At 38.3% G+C, this 20,014-nt stretch overlaps 1 protein-coding gene across 1 annotated transcript; it reads right to left on the bottom strand.

Annotated features, from left to right (window-relative positions):
• Positions 1-182: 182 nt before the first annotated feature.
• ppp2r5b (protein phosphatase 2, regulatory subunit B', beta) lies at positions 183-19,177 on the bottom strand. The gene is made up of 13 exons (XM_043243437.1): positions 17,569-19,177; positions 11,198-11,394; positions 10,488-10,589; positions 10,257-10,349; positions 9,621-9,751; positions 9,468-9,527; positions 7,852-7,960; positions 3,993-4,046; positions 3,827-3,877; positions 3,193-3,312; positions 2,918-3,045; positions 2,727-2,828; positions 183-1,940 (listed from the first exon to the last, which is right to left on the bottom strand). The coding sequence occupies exons 1-13, from the start codon at positions 17,762-17,764 to the stop codon at positions 1,772-1,774; spliced, it is 1,512 nt and encodes a 503-aa protein (XP_043099372.1). The 5' UTR covers positions 17,765-19,177; the 3' UTR covers positions 183-1,771.
• Positions 19,178-20,014: the final 837 nt, after the last annotated feature.

Here is a 20,014-nt window from a genome sequence, read left to right as displayed (position 1 = left end):
CGTCATGTCAATGATGTGAACTATGTTTTCAGCCTGACAAAAACTGAATTAGCAGCAACTTTCAGGAGGAAAAAAAGAAAAGGTACTAAGCTACTAAGAAGTGAACAAAAACCCTAGATGTGTCAAAGGTTTTGAGTAAAAAATAATGACAAAGGTGTTTATGCTGAGTTATTCAACACAAGTTTTCATGTTTACATCCCACTTTTATACATTCATATCCCAAAAGCCGCTTGTCCCCCAAAAATACATTGCTATGTTTAAACACAAGACATTGATCAAAAGGACAGTGCAACTTTAAGTTTAAGTGATGCTACGTATGCGTACAAGTTCAGTCCATATTTATTGCCGTGTCTATTCTATTTCATTTTTCTTTTCCATTTTGTTCCTACGAAATGTGATGTTTCTGCAGATGCCAGTTTTTTTTTGTTGTTTTTTTTCTCAGAGGTCAAACAAAAGAATCCAGATGTCTCTTTTGAACAAGAACAAGACTTTTCTCCGTACGACAGACTGTAAATCAATAATCGGCGGTGGCAGTTCATTTGAGCGTCGATGCGCACTCAAAGTGAATGGTACATTCTGATCTAATCCCTGTTTTCTTCTAAACTGTAATAAACTTCTCTACGACATCCACGCACACTCAAGCTTTCTCGATATGCCTGCACACGCGACTCTTTTCCGTTAGCAATCCTCTATATCAATAAATATAAGCGACCGAAAACATACAAAAATCAAGACAAAAATAAGACTCTGTCCTCTCTTGAAATTGTACTGAAATACAAAGAGAATGTTCGCAAGTAGTTTGACTTCAATGAAATAAATAACCAGAAATAAAAAAAAAAATAGCCGGACACACGTCATTTAAAAAAAAAAGATGAGAGTATTGCTAAATTAAAATGTTTCTAATGTGATTTAAAAAAAACTAAACTTAAACGATGATAACAGAGTAAAAGTGTTGTCACTTCAGAGCAAGTTTAGTTTTACCTAGCAGCATACTTCAGTCATGTTTATGAGGTGCTACACTAGAATACCCCCACCAACACTATAATCAGACATAGATATCATATTTATAGAGAGATATATATATATATATTTATATATATATATATATATAAATAAAAACATCAGTTATATTAGCATAGAAGTAGTACTCATAGAATAAGAAGTAGGAACATTAAAATCTGTACTTTTAAAGACTTTTCATCTTTAGGATCATCATAATTCATTCCTCTTCAGCGTTGGACAGTATGACTTCAGTCTGTTGGTCGATTGACAGGGGGCTCAGGTCGGGCCAGAGAGAAACAGAGCCAGTTCTGGAATGACGGTAATGAAGGATGTACGTGTCTGACTGCGAGTGCGCGCATGTGTGTCACCCCATGCAGGTATGCTTCGCATGTCGAGGCCGATGATCCCGGGGCATGAGGAATAGAAAGAAAAGATGCAGAGAGGCAGACGTGTGAGAAGCGTGTATGAAGCGTATGAAAGAGTAGGACGCATGTGAGAGGTACTTATTTTTTCCTCTTTTATATCTCACTCGTTTGTGTGTGATGTGTGCTTCAGTGTTTATCAGATATCTACATATGGACAGGCTGTCGTTCGTGTGCTTGTGACGGTAGTGTCTGCGCGGTGTGTGAGCGTGTGTGCGTTTTAAGACGGAGATTGAGGCATTGATTGGTTCCCAAGTCAGGTAATTATTGTGTTTTACAGTGTTGTATCGTTGCGTGTGTGTGTGTGTGTGTGTGTGTGTGTCGGTGTGCGTGTTTGTGTGCGGTTTCTAGGTGGTGTTGGCAGCACTGGACTCTGACTGGCTCTTGGTCGTGTTCTCTCGCTCCTGCAGGTTCTTCTGGTTTCTGCTGGCCTCGGTCAGACTCTGCAGCCGCCGCTCCTGCAGATCCTCCAAGTTCCTCCACAGCTCGGCTCGCTCTTTCTCTTTCTTCAGCTCCCTACGGAGAGGAAACAGGGATGGGGAGGTGTGTCAAACGAATCGTAAAAGATAAAAAAGAATCGTAATAAGTGCTGTGTTACCATTTAATTTCTAATTATTCTAATACACATTTTCAGCCTAACTGGTGCCTCTTTTATTACAAAAACAAACATTTCAAAGAAAAATGTAAATATAAGATAAATGTAAATATAAGATAAATGTCAGACACCAGTGTTATTTTAGTGTAACTTACATAATATTTGAGTAATTATTAATGTTTTGAATTAGCTTTTTCATATTATTATTTTATATTTCTAATTTGTTTTCAATTTAATTTATTTTATTTACTTAAGTAATTTTAGTTGTGTGCCTTTGTTATTCTAGTCACTTTTTACTTAGCTTTTATTACTATTATTTTTATTTGATATCTATTTCATGCTAACTTAGCAGGTCTAAGTTATTATATAATATTAAGTTTAATATTTAATATATTATATTAAAATATATAACATGAATAAATATTACATTATAACATAAATACTTGTATTATATTTTATGATAGCTTCATATTTACATGTAACCTCAAGCTCTGGTACATTTTTGACCTTGATATACTTCAGAATATTTTTTTTCATCACCTATCAATCTGATGTTTTTTATTTGTTTAACAATACGTTTACGTTTCAATTATGTTTTAACTCCCTTCATCCAACAACCTGGCTTCATTCTGGTATGCAGTGACCACTCTTTAGTCTGCAACCTTTCCGAAATATATCTTTTTTAAGAGACACTGTCATCAACTCACTTCTGTTTCTCCACTTTGTAGGAGGCAGTGAGATCATCAAAGAGCTTGCTGTTCATCTCCATGAACGTCTTCAGCACGTTGTAAATAAGAGAGATGATCGTCCTAAAAAAGATGCAGAGACAGTCTTAATTGATGCCGGTAGCATTAACGTCACTGAAGGGTTTCTAGATGCATGTTAGAGTGACACTGACTGGTTCCAGTGCTCTTTGGAAACTCTGTACAGCGTGCCAAAGACCAGAGGCAGGATGGCCTGGCAGTTCTCCTCTATTAGACTCAGAATGTACTCATTATTCCAGAAATACAGAGCCCGCTCTGCGACCTGAGACAGAATAAAGAGACAGAATGAAGGACCGGTACACAAAACAAATGCATGCGTCACCTTTACGCGTACACAAGTACTACAGGAAGACGCTTGACGGGCAGCGCGATGTGGGAGGAAGCAGCGAGCGTGGAAGAGGAAGCTGACCTGGAAATGAGGGCTGGAGATGCAGGCAGCAATCTGTTTGAATAGAGGCTCCTGCACACGGATAAACTGAGATGGTTCAATCACGTCCAGAATCTCCTCGATCTCCCCCAGGAACATCACCTGGGATCACATGACAGAATTATATACTGTACAAATACTTCCACGCAAGCACACTTGGAATAATTATCACTAGGCTGGTTTATGTTTATGTTTTTTTTATTTTTATTAATGAAATTAATATGAAGAAAACAGCTACTATCTGAGACGGGGTTTCCCAAACAGATGCTCTGTAATTACATAGAATGTAAAATTATAATAAATAAATGAGGCTGCAATAACTGTGATATAGCTTAGTGTGATTATCAAATCAAAAGCTGCACTTTAATTAAATAACTGGTCTGATGCACCGCGTGTCTCAAAATGATTCATTATTATAATGATCAAACAGTCATTAAAATTTTACAATACAGTTGTAAATTTACTAGTTAAAACACTAATACACCTTCAGAATGTGTGAAATGTGTTATAAATTATTTAAATATTTACATAAAATCTCGGGTACTTCAAATGAGTGTTTTTCAGTTTGGATGACAAAGAAAGTTGGGAGCCTTTGTCTAACTTTGCCTGAATTTACCTCTTTCTGAGTGCATGTTTTAGGCCAGTATCTCAGCAGCCCCCTGATGATCTAATAAAGGACAGGAAACAGACAAATAATTAAGACAATCGTATTTTTTGGCGTGACAGTGCAGATAGTGGTATTAGTAGCAATTCTGGTATGCCTAGGAAGCTGCATGACTTACATGTTCTGTAACCGTGGCATCCTTCTCCATGAATTGCACCACACAGTAGGCCAGCTACATGAAAAGAGCAAAAAAAAAGATTTTAATAAAGTCACTTACAGGTTTTCTCCGCTCTATAGGTGTCACTTCAAAGGCTTATTGATTTTAACCGCAGGTGCTTCTGATTAAAGGGTATGAGAGAGAGAGAGAGAGAGAGAGAGAGAGAGAGAGAGAGAGTGTGTGTGTTGTTGGTCAATGCAGCTATGCTTTAGGTAGACTGTTCATTGATTCTAGTGAAAGCAAACTCTTTCGCTATGAGAAAAAGATTACAGCCCTTATCTTTCTTCCTTTGATCTGAAGCACTGATCTAACTTCACAAATAAACCATTCTTCTAATCAAGATGCTAAATGCCACCACATGGTTTTATCATCACTGTGCCAGCAGCAGAGTTTCTGCAGCACTGACGTGACGCATGTCTATACTAAACAATAAATATGACGGCGCCAATAATGTAGGCGTAACTGGATTTTCGGGATTTATGAAGAGCAGTTTTATGTGAAACATGCATGTGTACAGCTTATGTAGTGTGCATTAAAAACGTAAATCTGCAGAATAAGCTAGATAGATGTAATAGCACATATAAAAATGACATTACACTACATTTTTTTCCTAAATGTTGGTTAACCTGATCAGCTTTTAACAGAGACAGCCCCATTGGGTTATTTGCCTTGCTCAAGGGCATAATGGTGATAGCACATGTCTTGTTCCTTGCAAACATCACACCAGACAGTGACGGAGCTTGCCTTTTTTCGGTACATTATGTGGGTGTAAGTGAGAAAGCCTGGGTTAGGTGCAAGCTCTAGAAATTGGATAAAGTCCATATCAACTAACTGCAAAAAAAGAAAGAAAGAACATAAATGACATTAAATATAAAAATAGAAACTGAATATAAATATAATTTAAGCAATATCAAACGAGCAAGAGTAATCACAGCTGTGATCATTTTCTTAAAAAAAAAGCAACATCATTCTCCATACTGTAGGTTCACACGAAGCTGTTCTGTATAGGACTGTGGCATTTTTTTTGAATATTCAGAAATCACAGACTGCTACAATATGGCGGATATTTATATATATGTGTATGATTACTGGTATATGGCTCTTCAATAAACAAGAAGTTAACATTGAGTGACTTCAGTTTTACACAATATTTTCGTAGCTTTTAAAGTAAGTTAGTATATATATAGTTAGTATATGGAAATTTCCAATTTAGTACAGGTACATGTGTTTTGCTACACAAAAACAATTTAGATATAGTTAAGTTTATGTTTTAGGAAGTTGTTCCTTTTCTTGAGGATCATCGTATTTGTTCTCGGCATCAAAACACTCACCCAGTTCATGTCAGATATATACACTGAACGAATGTACCATGTGACAATCCTATCTCCAATACGAAAGTTACTGAACCAACTCGAGGGGTTCAAAATGATTTGAGTATAGATTTGAGCATAATACATTACAGATTCACGGTTTTAAGAAAGGCACTTATGAGTTGAACCGCTGAGATTCTATATGACTAAATGATGCCATCCTAGTCTGCACACACATGCTGCATTTATTTCCAGATTAATATATTCCCTGAAGAGGAGAGACACACAAAGCACCTGAGCCTCAGAGATTACAGGCAAAAGAGTGAGAAAAGGATGTTTTTCCAAAGGGAGGTGTGTCTGTGTGTGTGTGTGTGTGTGTGTGTGTGTGTGGGACACATGTGATAAGGCCACGAGTGAGTGTGTGCTTTTTGTTACCACGGAAGCCCTTCTGCACTGTTGCCAGGGAGCGCTGTTATGTTGGTGATGGTGTGTGTGTGTGTGTGTGTGTGTGTGTGTGTGTGTGTCTACTTTGGAAGGGCTGATGTCACATAAAACCTCTGTCTTTCCCCAGGGGGTAAGAGCACTGTTAACTCCTGTTTTTTTTTCTTGTTCTCTCTTATTCTTTTCCAAATGAGAACATCATAATTATCCTCTTAGTTCTCAGTGTATGTAGTGCTTGACAAAAAGGTTACGATGTTTATGGTTATGTTTATCTGCACGTGTCTTAATTTATGTAGAAGGTAACGGAAGCCTTAAAGTAAAGCAAAGAAGAAAAAAAAGATATATTTTGCACTGTTTGTCCTTATATGCCACTTCAGATCTAACAAACATAACTTTCTGTTTTACAGCCGCAACCTTCTCAGTCATATTTGTTCATATCTAACAATTAAAACTTAATATAATAGTAATATTTGTGACTGTGTGTCTGTTTTTTACTCATAATTTTTTACTTCATTTTACCTCACAGTTCTTAAAGTAGCTGTTCCTTCTCCTTTTAACCTTTTGTCTCTACTTTTTAAAAAAACAGCAGGCAAAAACAGGCCTCTATATGTGTGCATGTCTTCTTGTGTTTTGTCTACCTGAGAACCAACCATAAATGGTAAATTACCGCTCAAAGTTAAACTAAGATTAAATCTGAACACTTTACAAGGCTTTGGTATCTTTTAGCACAAGATAAAAAATCCCATACCCAAGAGACACCTCAGTGAAAATATATCCCCTGGTGTCATTCAGTAGTTTGAGACTCAATGGGGACTAAGCTTTAATCATCCAGTATAAATCCCCCAGACTTAACTCAACCACTCACCATTAGTTCCTGTGCAAACAAATAAAATACTAACCAGATCACAACGGCCACAGGTTACATGCAGGTCAAAAGAATCACCGAAATGCACAGTTAATGCTGGTGACAAAACAGTTTACAAGAATAGAGTTTGGTATTTAGCCTTTCATCTCACTGAGAGCTCTCCAAAACGTGTGATGTTCTGAAGAAGCCTTGAGGGAAGTGTGATTAAGGATTTGGCTGCACTGTGCTTCTGTTTCTATGGAAGCTACATAAAAAAAAAAAGTCTGGCCACCCGAAGATATTCCCTGGGAGAGTTCTATAGGCCCTTGTGGCAACTAGGAAGTATAAACAGCCCGGAGCGTGGCCACTGAATTATGGATGGGCTGATATTGACAAGGGAAAGGGTGAGTGTAGGAATGTAGGACAAGCACTTTCAGAATACACACACACTTATAGGTATATACAAACAGGCAGTTCTAATATTACAAAAGCCCTTTTCAGACAAAACATGGTGTTTATATATTAATATAAAATAGAAAGTGCTTTTGAATATATACACTTATTCTTTTTTGTATTCTCTGGTGAATAAAAAGCTTAAAAGGACAGTATTTCTTTTTTGAGTTATACAAAATGTTAAAATTCATAATGAATAAAAGCATACATTTCTAAATGAATTTTTAATTATATATTCATCAGAACAAGGTGCAAGGGAAGTATTCAGTGACCGAATCACTTTCAAAGGCATTCATTATCCACTATTTCTAAATGGAAAATTAACATTCCGTAACATTTATACACACAAAGACTTTAATACAGTGACCCCAAAATGTCCAAAATTGATTCTGGTCACTAAACATTCATTAATGTTAGTGTCAATGGTATATAAACAAAGTGGAATCAGATAGATAGATAGATAGATAGATAGATAGATAGATAGATAGATAGATAGATAGATAGATAGATAGATAAAGTAATTTCTGCTCAAGATTACAGCTTAATAGACATAAATAACATCAACCAGAGTTTAGAATGACATGACATTAAGTAAGATTTTTTTTTGTGAACTCTCTCTGTAAGTGTTCACTTTGTACACGTTTTGGGGCGACTGGATTTAGTGTTAGCATTCAGCGCCACCTTGTGGCAGGATAGCCCGTTGCAGCCCATTAATTAACAGCATCAGATCTGTTTGTGTAAGTGTGAGTGTGTCTGGGCGTCTGACTCTAACCTGCGCATGAAAAATGGAGAGAGACTTGGCAGTGTGCAGGGGGATCAGGACCCTCACCAGGAACTGCTTGTGCTCTGATTTGAGAGGCAGAGCAAAGCCGTTTATGATACTGGAAAATAGGAGGGGAGAGGAGAGGAGAGGAGAGGAGAGGAGAGATGAGAGGAGACGAGAGGAGAGGAGAGGAGAGGAGAGGAGAGAAGAGAAGAGAAGAGGAGGAAAGTAGGCGGAAAAGAGAAAAGGGAGAATAAACAGGATTAGTATCAGTCATCCTGATGATGCTCTGTACACTCATTCGCCACATTATTGTTCATCAGCTAATCCCCCACTAAACCCCCCTCATACTTCCTCCCTTTCTGACTATCTCCTCCTCTCTTCCTCTCATTTCCTTAGTTTTATCTTTGTTCTTTTACTCAGGCAGTTCCTCCCATTGCTTAACTGTTATTTAATTCCATTTCATCCATACAGTCTGTCTCTGTTTCTCTTTTATTCTACCATCTTCTTCGCTCTTTGTCTTTGTCTCTCATTTTACATAATCATTCTCTTTTTAATTCTTGCCCGTCTCTCCTCCTATTGCAGTCATTTTCATGCTATCTGTTTACTTTGCGTGTCTGACTGCATATGGCAAAATATGCATATTTTATCAGGCAAAAAATCTATCACTGTAAACAACATCCAGGTTCAATTAATTATATTATCTAAACTGAAAACATATTGTCTGAATTTAGTACACATTTTATAACAATTACTACGTGTTGTAATATTTCTATGATTTTATTCAAACAGCTTTTAAATGTCAAAATGTCCTGAAAATCTGATGAAGAAAAGTTATATTAAAATATTTTCGCATTTTTATATAATATACTGCATCGATATCCTTTTCCGATATATGTTTTTGACCATATATTTGAAAAATACATATTAAAAGAACACGAAATGCATATTTTTCTCCACGGGACCCATCTTTTCTCGCTCTAATTCTGCAGCTCTCTCTCTCTCTCTCTCTCCTCATTCTCTCTTCAGTAGTGATCAGAGAGATGTGTGGGTGGGAGGAACTATAAATACTACTGGCATCAACCTGAATTTAGACCTCCATCCCCAACATTCTGACTCATGCCTCCCCCTGGTTGTCTCTCTCTTCCCCGGTTTCTCTCTGTCAAAGGTTTGCTTTTGTTTATGCTATTAAACAGATCGAGAAACAGGCACCATTTTGTGTGCATTGAACCCAATATGCAAAGCAGCACTGGTTTCTCTGAGAACATGGCTGTGAATTATAGGGCCGGACACGCTGAGGATGGGAAACCTGACTGCAGAACACGTGGCAGGTACATGCAGCGAGCGCTGGTGTCGGAGGTCTCTGCAAAGTGTCTGAATCACCAGCTCACACACACCATAAAGCATCTCTCCAGTAATCCGCTGCCACATTAAATTACGTAACGCTATAATTTACTCATTTAAGATTATAGTACAAATGTCATAAGATATTATATGTACCTCCTAACTCTGGAAACAATGAATAAACCGCAGGGATCTACCTTGTAATCTTCTCATTTTCATTGGGGTCGCTTTACAAACATCATCTGATCTGATTTTTAACATTTTGTATTATGAAAGAGTACCTTCCCAGAATTTCCAAAAGCTCAGCAACTCCATTGAAACGCTCAGTTTCGTAGATGAACCTGCGGAATTTAACAAATAGATATAATGGCAGACATGAAGACTAGCAAATAGCAGTCGCTGGCTGTGGAATATCATAGGTCCGCACGACTGACCTGAGGAAGATGTTGTTGATCTGTTTGCGGATGTAGGCCCTCAAGCCCAGAAGTTTGCCATAGACGCGGTGCAGGATCGTCTTCAGATACTCCCTCTCTCGGGGGTCTTCGCTGTCAAATAACTCCAGCAGCTACATCCACACACGCAGACACGTAGTCAGCCCTTTCGAGCTTTATTAAAAGCACTACTGGTGAATATTTATAATTGGTGTGAGTAGAATCAGAAATGCTAACTGTCCAAGATGGAGGTTAGACTGCCTGCTGGGTGTTTGAGAAATATTGCGATTTGATGATATGCTACACATTTAAAATCTTATATTGCTGCTCTTAAGATATCAAGGCTAAAAGAAAAAAATGTTCAAGAGGGTGTGCCAAAATTACAAATTAGCAATGCTTGTCTCCAGAGGCTAGACTTGAAGATGGGCTAAGATTATTTATAATCCCCTTGAGTCCACTTTAGCTGTCCATATACCTATTCACATAGTGAATTTGTTTACTGTGAATTGATTTGAATTATTATTACAATAATGCCAAGATAAATGCAGAATTACATGTGTTTTTATTACATTGCAGCCTTTGCGTGCACATAAAAGACATCTACACCTATATATCTATAAATCTATACAAGCTCTGTACCTGTAGAACAAACTTCTGGTCCACGTAGCGCTTGGCAAGAGAAGGCTGGAAATCTGGACTCTCAAGAAAGCGTAAAAAGAATTCATACACCAACTAAGAGACAAAGAGAGAGGAAATGGGATCAGAGCTGGGACACATGCTATAAAAAACTCATTATGATTTCTCACCCCGTGGTGTCAGTATATGTGTTAGCGTGTTTGTGCATATAAGAACTTGAGAATGTAGATGTACCTGTAAGTGAGGCCAGGAGGCTTCCAGAGCTGGTTCGTCCTCCTCAGGGTCAAACTCGGGGTTCTCACTGGGTGGGAGGGTTCGAAAAATGTTCACTGAGATCTACCGGAAGAAGAGGGGTTGAAAGATTGTGTCTCACAAAAGCGTTGAAACAAGAAATAAGTATAATAATAAATTTGTATGAAAATCTGTTACAGATGCTCAATTCTGTTTGCTTTTGCACAATTGTGCATTTCAGTTGAATGGCGTTTCAAGTAAATGGTATTTCATTTTAAAAGATGTTTGTGTGCATTTTCTATTGATCAGGGCAACAGCAATTCATTGTTAGCTGATTTGCATAATTCCATGAGTAAACAAGGGGCTAAAACAAACACAACAGAATATGCAAATAAACTGTATTATCTAAGGGTGCCAATTCATTCTTAGTGAACCCCCCCCCCCTTTGTCTTTCACATCAAAACATAAAAGGACCGGTTAACAAAAATCAATTGCTTCCCAATTAAGGTGTTTTTGTATTTCAGCTACATACTGTACTGGGCTAATGTAGCTAAACACAAGGAAACGTAAATGCTTCTGAGTCTCTAAGTGCACTTTAGAGCATTGGAGATCCTGTGCCTCCCTCAACAATTTATCTCCCCCTGCCTCCTCTGCTCTTTTATCAAATCCCATCCTACTCCATCACTTTTTCACTCTTTTACGATTCATCTCACCATCTTAATAGCCTCTGGGTACAGGGGTTCGATGAGGACCCCGCGACTGGTGGCCACGCTCTCCACCAGCTCGTTCAGCGCGGCACGTTTTATCTCTTTCCCCTTCAGGTCGGCGACACAGTCCAGAAAGTCAAAAAGCACACAACACTGCTGCAGCTTCTTACAGAACAAGTCGTGAAGTTCTGCCACTGGAGCATCTGTGAAATGGAAAGGTAAGAAGATGTAATCTAGTACGAAAATATGCTAAGACAATACACGCAATTGCACTGGACATTTTCTATTTACTATGGTTTTCCTAGTGCTAATAAGCATTGCACGCTACACCCTTAATAACTAAACGCTCACTGGCATCTGTGTTTGAAAACCCTTTGACATCTATGGAGCCCTTCCTTTAATGTAAAGGATTCTTTATATTATTATGTTATATCAAAATGTAATTCACGCTAAAAATAAACAATTAATTTAAGAACTGCTCACTAAAATGTTCTCTCTGTTTTCTATGGCTTCGCTGTGAAAAAAAAACTTTATTTTTGAACATTATATGAAAATGGTTAACTGCGTGACAAATCGCTCGTTCCTTAATTGTAAGTTACTTTGAAGAAAGGCAACTGCTAAATTATGTAATGCAACAATCTAAAAATGAAAGGTTAGTTGTAGCGATACAATATAAAATGTTTTTTCACTAACCAACTGGAATTGCGTTTAACACAATAGCACTGTGCTTGATTGTTTAATTAAAAAGAATGTTTACCCAAAACCTAAAATGGCGACATCATTTATTTGTCATTCCACAGTATTTTCAGTTATTTGCATAACACAAAAGAATATATATTGAAGAGTTTTCATGACCGCTGGCTTCAATTACGTGGTGAGAAATTAGTTTCAGTCATGTCATACAGGATTGGTTGAGTAAATAATGACAGAATCATAATTTCCCTTTGTTTACTGTAATTATTTCCAGTGCATTTTACAGTATTTCTTATGCTACACTCTTAAAAACAAAGGTTCTAGATGGGGGATGCATAGCGATGCAATGAAACCATTTGTTACCCTGGACCACAAAAAAGTCTTTAGTAGCACGGGTATTTTTCACAATAACCAACCATCCATTGTATGGGTCAAAATTATGGCAAAAATCATCAGGATATTAAGTAAAGATTATGTTCCGTGAAGATATTGTGTAAACTTCTTCCCTTAAATATATCAAAACCTAATTTTTAATTAGTAATAAGCATTGCCAAGAACTTCATTTAGACAACAATTTTCTCTATTTAGATTTTTTCGCACTCTCACATCCCAGATTTTTAAATAGTTGCATCTTGGCCAAATATTATCTCATCCTTCATTCAGCTTTCAGATTATGAATAAATCTCAATTTGCAAAAAGTTCTGCAATGAAGCCTTCAATGAATGTCAGTTCTTAAAATAAACTTTTTTTTTATAATCTACATAACATGTATCCACTATAAATATCCTTTTGCGCTTTGAAATGTGATCGTCATTGACAATAAAGAAAAGCTATTTTTTAAAACTGTATGCATTGTTGGAGTTACACAGACACTTGGATCTATAGAGTATATTAATGCAGATTTCTTGAAGTGGATGGACGGGATACTAATGAGAAATGAGTGGAGGCGTCTTGTGCTAACAGGATTAGCGGGTGCTATCTTTAACCCCGCGCTGTCTCGTCCCTCTGTGGATGTAGCGCCTTGAGCCACAATAACCATGACAATCTATTCCATTCATCCAAAAACTCAACCCAACTTACATACCCTACCGTTCCTTTACTTCTACATGTGAATCGCTGTCTCTGTCTCTCTGTCTCTTTCTTCCTTTAGCCTCAGCATGGTACTTTGTACAATTACTCTCCATTAAAAATGGATTAGTCTTAACAGTCTGCAACAGCTAGACTCAAACCAAGTGGTTCGGAGTGCAGCAGGTTAGGTCAAAGGAGACAGATAGAATAAATATATAAACAGAAAGTGCAAATAAACAGAGGGATGCGATGAAAAGAGGTGGTTATGTAACGGTGTGTGTTTGTTTGTAGTGAGAGGAAAGGATAGGGTGCAAGAGAGCATGACACAGCCACGGCAGTCAGAACAGAAAAAAAATAAATTGTCCAGGGAAAAGTGTGCGAGGGAAGGAAGGCGGAGACACAAGGATCCGGAGATGCATGGCGAACGTTAGGGAGAGCGATGAATGAAAGTGGAATTTGAAATGAACTTAGATCATGGAAGGAACATGGAAACAGCAATGACATACGTGAAGGATTAGCAACAGTTTTATGTCTGAAGTTAAATATCGCTCTAGTTAGACCAGGCGTAGCTCAAATAAATGTGCTGTAATGTTGTACATGCAAAGCTGCTAAATATAGAGCAGCCAATAAGCAACAGTGGGCCATAGCGAGAGAGAGAGAGAGAGAGAGAGAGAGAGAGAGAGAGAGAGAGAGAGAGAGAGAGAGAGAGAGAGAGAGAGAGAGAGAGAGAGAGAGAGAGAGAGAGAGAGAGAGAGAGAGAGAGAGAGAGAGAGAGAGAGAGTGAGATAGAGAGAGATAGAGAGAGAGAGAGAGAGAGAGAGAGAGAGAGAGAGAGAGAGAGAGAGAGAGAGAGAGAGAGAGAGAGAGTGAGATAGAGAGAGATAGAGAGAGAAAGACGCATGTTCGAGGAAGAAACAGTGCAGAGAGAGCAGGAGAGATGATGTCATCCCTCTACCCTGTTCCTCTCCTCATGATCTCCTTTTACCCCTCCTCTCCATCCTTCTCTCTCTGTGAGACTCTTTCTGAGGCAGTGTGATTTTAATGAGTAAACTCTTTCTGGTTAAAGAGTTATTACTGTATTTGGATGGCTTGAAATTTTTGACTGGCCAAAACCCACAAAACAGCATGCTACGTGACAAAACAGGAACCTTGAACTGCCACGATGTAGGCAAATTAGGAATTCCACTGAAACTAAACCTCAACACCAGTACAGGAAGCTATAATATAAAGCAAATGAATATGCATAATGCGATAACGTCTGTATAATGAAGCTATTATTTAAGCTTTAATGTTAAAGCATGACTTCATATATTAAATCGTTTATGTTTTTCCAAAGAAATTGTATATTATAAAATACCATTCTGGTATGTTTTTATAGTACTACAAAAAAAAATGTATCACTATTTCCACAAAAATATTAAGCAGCACAACAGTTTACACTGATAATAAAAAGCAATGTTTCTTAAGCAACAAATACACATATTAGAATGATTCCTGAAAGATTATGTGAAACTGATGACTGATAAATTACTCTTTTAAATATATTACGTTAAAACAGTTATGAAAACAGTTATGTTATTATTAAGAAACTGTTAATAATATCTAATCAATACATTACTAATAATAGTATGCATGATTTATATTATTATTACACAAAATCATTTTACAGATAAAATATTTAACAGGTTCCAATGTTTGGAGGAGATTTATACATGTGTGTGTATATATATATATATATATATATATATATATATATATATATATATATATATATATATGTGTGTGTGTGTGTGTGTGTGTGTGTGTGTGTGTGTATTCAATATATACATATTCCTTCACTTCCTTCAGACAACGACAAATGTGTCTCAACATATCTTGTTCTCAACCATAGCTCTTCCTCATTACAGTGTTCTTCCACTTACAGCCTCACATGCTTATCCACTCTCTCTCTCTCTTTCTCTAATGCTCTTTTTCTCTTCCCTGTCTCTATAATCACTCACTCCCTCTTTTATTCTCTCCCTCTTCCTCTCTTGCCCTTTTTATTGATCGGAGGAGGCCAGAGAGGGAGCAGGCCTTCTGTGTACTGTAACCTAACACCCGCCCTGACCAGCTGGACCCTGCAGAAAGAAGCAGGCAGACATATACCCACCCCGAAAAAAAAATCACTTTCTTATACACGGACATATTTGTTACCCTGAAGCAATGATTCACTACTACAGCGCGCGACTACAGCAATCACCATGCTCCAAGGTAATTCGCTAACAGATTTGAGAAGCTGTCTAAAAACACTTATTCCAGTTACAATTTATGAATTTGGGAGTTTTGAATCTGCGGGCCGAGAGCTCTGAGCTGCCCATTGTCCATGTGGAAGACACTCCAGCAGCACCCTCCAGCAGTGACAGCTATTTACAGAGGCACATGCTCCCAAACTCACGAGGACTAATAACGAAGTCACTCCAGAGGCACAAATGGGGAAAAAAAACACACAAATTAACCGGAAGGTCTGCGAATAGGGGGAAAGCACCAATGGCTCACAACATTAACACACCTACAGTGTTTTTTGGTGGGGTTTTTTTTTAAACTCAGGCTAGCAAACCTGGCAGTTCTGGACATATTTTTGGCCATTCGACCGATTAAAGATTCAGGCCATGTTTCGGACTGAGGATCTCAGCTCACTTTCCCTCTACTGCGCACAGACAGAGTCCAAACAAACACTCACAAGTTCTGAGTAAAGTGGTGTTTGTCATGCTCTGCTAAGCTAATCTCGTGTTTAAAAGGCATTATATATATTACATCTAAATACGCCATGCCATTAATGAAGCCTAAATATGCAGCAAATACAAACACACAGCAGTTAGACGTTTACCAGTACATGTATGCATGTGACTGCCATTTTAATAGGTGTTGTTTAGATGTTGCGATCGGTAAATAAGTTTTACTTTATTTACCTATTTCGATTGAGTTGGATTTAAGAACGATCCCAAAATTGAGAAATTAAAACCTACATTACATTTATCAACAGTTTGTGGCTTGTATTTGTCAGCTGTTTGACAATATTTTTCTCTTTATATTTTACATTAAACCGATACAAGGTATATTTAAACGCAAGACCACACGCAACAGAAATGAGCATTTTATAAAGTTAGAGGTTAAATAAACCTCTGGCTAGTCAAAGGGTTGATACAACATTGCAGCTAATAAGAAGAACTTATATGTTGATTTACAGTGGAGATGTTTCTCAGTGGCATGTGAATGACTAAAAGCAGGTCAGTTGGATGGATAAACAGGACAGAGGCTCAGTCTGGACCCCCTGTGACACACCAACTGGCAGCAGACCCTCAGCTGGAGCGTCTCATGAGATCTAGTACCGCTAAACCCAACTTCACTGGAAATGTGAAATTAACTCAGACGATTCCTGTATTAGACTAAGTGAATCATATCCTGCTGTGTGAATCATGAAGTCGTGCACAAACTTGAAAAACCTGTGTGTGCTGAGTGTCATGCATGTTCTTTGTGGAAAACATCGCAAAGTTTCACAGCAACTTTGAATTAAATGCTATGCAGCTCATCTTTAAGACGCTATCTCTCTCTATTTCCCTGAGCTTTCCAAGGTTCTTTCTACAAAATGTTGTCACTTGCACTCTCATACTTATATAAATGAATGCATTATGTTAAACTCCACCCTCAATACAGTAACTTCCCAGGCTCTTTCCATTCTGTGGCTTCCAGCTCCTCCATCACTTCAGGTTGATAGCCAAAATGAGCTCGTGAAAATAGAACTATTAAAGTCTCCTGAGGATGCTTTTAACCACGACGCTTCCTAAACAATGCATTTAAAAAATATTTTCCTTCTAGTTCAATAAACTTATTTAAAATTAGGTAATGCAAACTGGTACTTAACGTCATGCCTTGCGAGACACTTACATTTTTAAAGAAGCTTACTCAATGCATTTGTGTTGAGCTACATTAATCATTTTTGTTTAATCAAGGAATTTCTGATTTCATATAGGACATATATGACTGTGCGTATAGGACTGTTGAATGTTATTTTTTGTGTTTTTTTGTTCTTTGATTCTGTGGTTTATGTTGAACAGTTGCGATGCAAAAATCAATGCAATGACCAATCTCTTGTCAACATTTCGTCATAAGTAACACTGCCATGCTTGCTAGTACTGCAAACGATTTCATTTCAGATGCTTATATATCTCACCTTATTTGGATTACTGTAATTAAAGTTCACGAGGTAGCCAAGTTGAGTTGAGCTTAATTTAATGTTACAAAAACTGCTTTGCAACATATATAACCAATATAAGATCAGCCAAAAACACTTTATCTTTCAGTTTATGTGCCTTTTAATGGTTATATCATTAAAGGAAATTCTGCTGAGTCTACCTGTGCTTCTCACAGAGGAGTCCTCAGAAGATTTAGTTACCTTTGGAGTCCTAATGGAGGTACCATGACATCTCTCAAGGATGCTCAAGAAGACACAGACTTCATAACCACCAAAATGGCTGTAATAGCCTATTTCAATATCACAGGGATTCATTTTCATTCAATATACCAGCTAACACGGCAGTATAAACTAACCACCTAACGTCCCAGTTAAAGGAACCTACCTTTAAGTAAGGGCAGCGGCGTGAGCTCCACCTGGGAGCTCTGATAGCGGAACTGTGAGGAGCTATGGGACCGTCGCTGCCGGGCACGGCGCATCGAGCGGCGGGGGAAGCCGTCCACTTTCTCCGCGCTCGGTACAGAGAAGCCCGTGGTCGGCGACGATGGGCTCGACGGAGGTAGCTTCGTAGGGGTCTCCATCGCTGCGAAGGTGGCGTTCGGCAGAAGATTGTTCGAGGAAGGCAGCCGAAGGCGAGAACTGGCTCCTAAAACCCTTGTTATTTAATCAAAATATTTTTTCCCCCTTGGATTTAAAAAGTACAATCAACAAGCAGGGATCGACTAAAAACAGAAGTTATCTAACCTGGTCGAAAAATGTAGACAGAGGGATGGTGGAGTAAAAGCTATCGGCGTTCAATTTGACGCGTCTCTCGCTCGTGTTATATTAAACCCCCAAAAAAACGAGATTAGACTCGGATATATGCACACGGGTGGATGAAATTGTCTATATCTTCAAGAAGAGATATCGAGGTGAACGTACATTTCTACAATAAAGACATTTCTGCCGTACTGTCGTCATCAGAAAGTCATCGGCCTAAATTTGGTCTTTATTTAAATATTTATAGGCTAGAGGCATAAGATCGGTACCGTATTAAAATTCGGACGTAATGAGCATTCTATCCGGTGATCGCGGGCCAATCAATCCATGTTGAAAAACACACGGGCGATTAAAATCCTGTCATTTATCTCTTCCGCACAGGTACCAATGCATCGCTTATTAATTAAAGGTTATCGTCATATTACCAGCCACCGGTTCTGCGCCTTAAGTCCTTGTCAGAGCCCTCCAGCGTCCCCCTATTAAATCCGTTACCGTGCAGTCGGTTCGGTTCGGTCAGATCCACGCAGGGCGGGGATGAACTGCTTCAAACGTGCCTACATGTGTAGAGCATCGCGGCGGCCGCTGCAGCACTGATACCCCCTTCTACCTCCTTCCCTCAAATACAAGAAACCGCTGCTCAATTACTTCAGTATCACAAGGACGTTGACAGTCTTGCCGATTTTCCCCGTCGCCCTTTCCTCTCCGCGGATTGCTCGTGTTTTTTCCCCCCACCGTTTCTTTATTTCCCAGCAGTCAGCGTCGGTCGTTGTCTTCAGGTGGTGCAAGTAGATGTAGATGCTACACACTGCGGATGACGCTCACGCGCTCTTATTTATTTATTTACTCATCTTACATTCGCTCGACCCTCTCTCCCAGACGTCGCGCGCTGCTACGGCTATATCGCTGACTCTATTCGCCGTTTAAGTGACTATATGGTCGCTATTTGTTTTTATTTCGCCCGTATCTTTATCAGACAGCTGTCTTCTACCTCAGCCCTTTCCCTTCTCCTCCCTCTGTCCCTCCCTCACTGGCTGACACAGTCTGTGTTAGCCGCTGTGTTTTGGGACTGTCAGGTTGGCCATTGTTCTTGCTTCATTCGTTCATTATTCCGCGCGCTCGTATCCGCCGATTTCTCTTCAATCCGTCGCTAACCGCGAGTTTCGCGATATCGGTCGAAAGACGACGTGCCGCTGACCTACCTTAAGACGACTAAACGTGATGCCGAGCGTTATGGGCGTTTGGCCACCGAGAGACCCTCGAGCGCGACTGATACGGCTCGTTTTCAGAATTTCTCTTTAAGGATTCATTCATTAACCTATTCTTAAGTTAAGCCTACGTACATGAGCAGAAAGCACAGACACAAATATTTAAAAAAAAAAAAATACAAAATTAGACCAAAATTAAAAAAAAAAAGACCAAATAGGCTTTTAAAAAATAAACACGCGTATTTATTTATTTTACAAATGTACATTTTTTTTTAGTCTTTCATATATTACTATGTTTGCCTAAGAAAACTAAGAAAATCATTGAAAGATTAAAATGTGTTTTTAGTGAAACATTATTATAATGCATCTTTTGAACTTTTGAATTGTAATATTTAAAATGTCTTTCGACCAAGGTGCAGAAAGTAAAGAGTTGAATATCTGTATATATTTGGTAAAAAATATATACTTCTTTTATGGTCGTATAGTCAGTCAGGCCACTTCCCTTAAACCATTAGAAAAGCTATGACTTACATCAGAGGCCTAATGACTTTTGGTATACTTGGACTCCTCTTTGGGCTGACTGTTTAATTCCATTGGCCTAAGTACATATTTTGTTTCTACACATGTTCATCTATTCTGGATTTTTGTTTGATCATATTTCTCCCCTTCTTCCTTCCCAATGTCTTTGTATTGTGAGCCGGCAATTGACTGCATATGTTGCCAGGGGATACCTGTACCACAGTACCTTGAAATGTTTAGATAATTAGAAGGATATTCATAATTGCCCACTTTAAGTTTTTTTTTTTTTTTTTTTTTTTTTTTTCAAATAAAATCATATATCTCTGGACGAGAATGAGTGTCACTTAC

The sequence above is a fragment of the Puntigrus tetrazona genome, chromosome 7 (genome assembly GCF_018831695.1).
Source record: "Puntigrus tetrazona isolate hp1 chromosome 7, ASM1883169v1, whole genome shotgun sequence".
Lineage (NCBI taxonomy): Eukaryota > Metazoa > Chordata > Actinopteri > Cypriniformes > Cyprinidae > Puntigrus > Puntigrus tetrazona.
The sequence above is the reverse complement of the archived record's forward strand: the minus strand, read 5'-3'. Positions and strand labels throughout refer to the sequence as shown.

Coding starts and splice junctions, on each gene's coding strand:
- ppp2r5b (XM_043243437.1), bottom strand. CDS start 17,764: ATGGAGACCCCTACGAAGCTACCTCCGTCGAGCCCATCGTCGCCGACC. Junction 10,590..11,197: donor ACCCAGAGGCTATTAAGATG/GTGAGATGAATC, acceptor TTCTTCCGGTAG/ATCTCAGTGAACATTTTTCG. Junction 3,878..3,992: donor ATGCCACGGTTACAGAACAT/GTAAGTCATGCA, acceptor GTCCTTTATTAG/ATCATCAGGGGGCTGCTGAG.